A 1,827-nucleotide genomic window follows, 5' to 3' on the forward strand; every position below is an offset into this window, starting at 1 on the left:
TCATAATTAGTCAATAGAAAGGGCATAATAGCGAATGTATCTTGGCAGACACGGCAAAATACTATATAACAATATTGAGGGACTAAACTCAATTTTGTGAGGGTTCTTGATACTAGCAAGTGCAAGCTAATGACAAGAGTTTCTCAAACCAAGTCAAATCTTCTCAACAAAAAACACATAGGAGTTCCTACCTTATATTTATCCGATTTAAGTACATGGCTATTGACCAGTTTCTCAACTAACTCAAGTGAGAATTATAAAAGGAACCAATTGTACCAACCTCTGGCCATCATGGTAGTAAGGAAAGAGTGTCCAATGACTAGCCAACAAGTATCTTTTAATACCCGAAGTCACATTCATGATAGAATCCAAGTCTAAGTTCGAGGGTGAAAGCCCAAAGCGATCGTCTCCCAAACCCTAGGGGGTTTGGTGAGCTCCAAAAGTATGGTAGAGGGAGGACTCCAATGAGGCTAAGAGATGTCCCAAGCTTTTTGACTCACCTCCAACAATGTCGATCGCATTGCATGAGAAAGCATCTATCATATAAATGGTTGATTCAACTGCCACCTTGGGGAAAATCTCTGTGAGCTTAGGAGGAAAGTGTGATGTGGAGCCCATCATAGCATAAGCCTTTTGGGTGTGTTGAGAAAGAGCTCTGCCATGGTTGTTGAGAAACGTGGTGCTATGGGTTCCATTGCTAATTTCTATTTTGCCTTCTGCGTTGTTGATGGTGCAATGAGCTGCAACTTGCCACGAGCGGCCAAGGATGATAGAGTCTTTCAAAGAGGATGTTCCAAGATGCTAGTAGTCAGCTACAAGGAAATCTACCTCAGAAATAACACCCTGCACTAAGATCTTGACACCACAACAAATGCCTACACGAAGAATAGTGTGGTTGGCGAAGGTCTTGAACATGATGGAGGAGCTCTCAGTGATCTGTAGCTGTGCTGAAAGGGCAGCTTTGAGCAAAATAATGTTGCTCCCAAAACCGAAATCAATCAAATCGTCCATCTTGCAAGAGGAAGTACCAATCTGCACCAGGACAAAGAATGGACCAGGATCTCCACCATGTCAATGATGTGCACCTCTTGAGGAGTCCTGTTGAGAGTGCACTCTGGTGTTCCTGACCGTGCAAACTCCTCTAAATGCTGACCAAAACTAGGGACAAGGCACAACATGTCTTGGAGCGAAAAGGTGACCAGAGTGTCAACCAACTGTTGAAGAACTAGCTCCAGAACAGGAATAGCTATTGGTGAGATCCCAAGAGGAGAAGAGAGTAGTGACTTGAAGGGGAGCTTACAAGCCACCCTTTATGTCACTAGATTTGGTGCCAATAGAGATTCACTCTCAACTGATGCTAGGGGATTTATGATAGGCTGAGCAATTGCCTTCTTCTTCGCTTGGGCTCGAGTGGCTATAGTTTGCTACTGCTGTCTATAGAGTTCTTCGGCTACCAAGATCATGTTGACTGATGAGGCTAGTGCCTTGCCTTTGCTTGATAAAGGGGCTGCCTCAATTGCTTGTTGCTCCAACTGCTCTTGTTATGTCTCTGGACCATGAGATGATGTGGAATTGTCAGCAAAGGGATGTTGCTGGACACATTGAGAAGGTGGAGGCCAAAGCTCTAGGTGAAGCTTGAAGCAATGCTGTGTGTTATGTTATTTGTCTCATAGTGAGTGCACCAATGGGACTTGAATCGGTGTTCCTAAGCTGCAGCAACCTCTTTCCTGGACACCACCAGCTCCTGGAGTAGCTTGTCATGGTGTGATTGTTGCTAAAGAATGATCTCCTTTAGTTTCTGCATCTCATTGGCAAAGTTCTCGATAG

The 1,827-nt window shown here is 44.3% G+C and overlaps 1 protein-coding gene across 1 annotated transcript in view; it reads right to left on the minus strand.

Moving 5' to 3' along the window:
- LOC112347257 (glycine-rich cell wall structural protein 1.0-like) overlaps positions 1-618 on the minus strand; it is a 58,630-nt gene extending 58,012 nt beyond the window's left edge. The window contains exon 1 of the mRNA XM_024677879.1: positions 501-618. Within this exon, the coding sequence (XP_024533647.1) occupies positions 501-618 (118 nt within the window). The remainder of the gene's footprint in view (positions 1-500) is intronic.
- Between the last annotated feature and the right edge of the window lie 1,209 nt (positions 619-1,827).

Source organism: Selaginella moellendorffii, unplaced genomic scaffold, assembly GCF_000143415.4.
Source record: "Selaginella moellendorffii unplaced genomic scaffold, v1.0 SELMOscaffold_20, whole genome shotgun sequence".
NCBI lineage: Eukaryota > Viridiplantae > Streptophyta > Lycopodiopsida > Selaginellales > Selaginellaceae > Selaginella > Selaginella moellendorffii.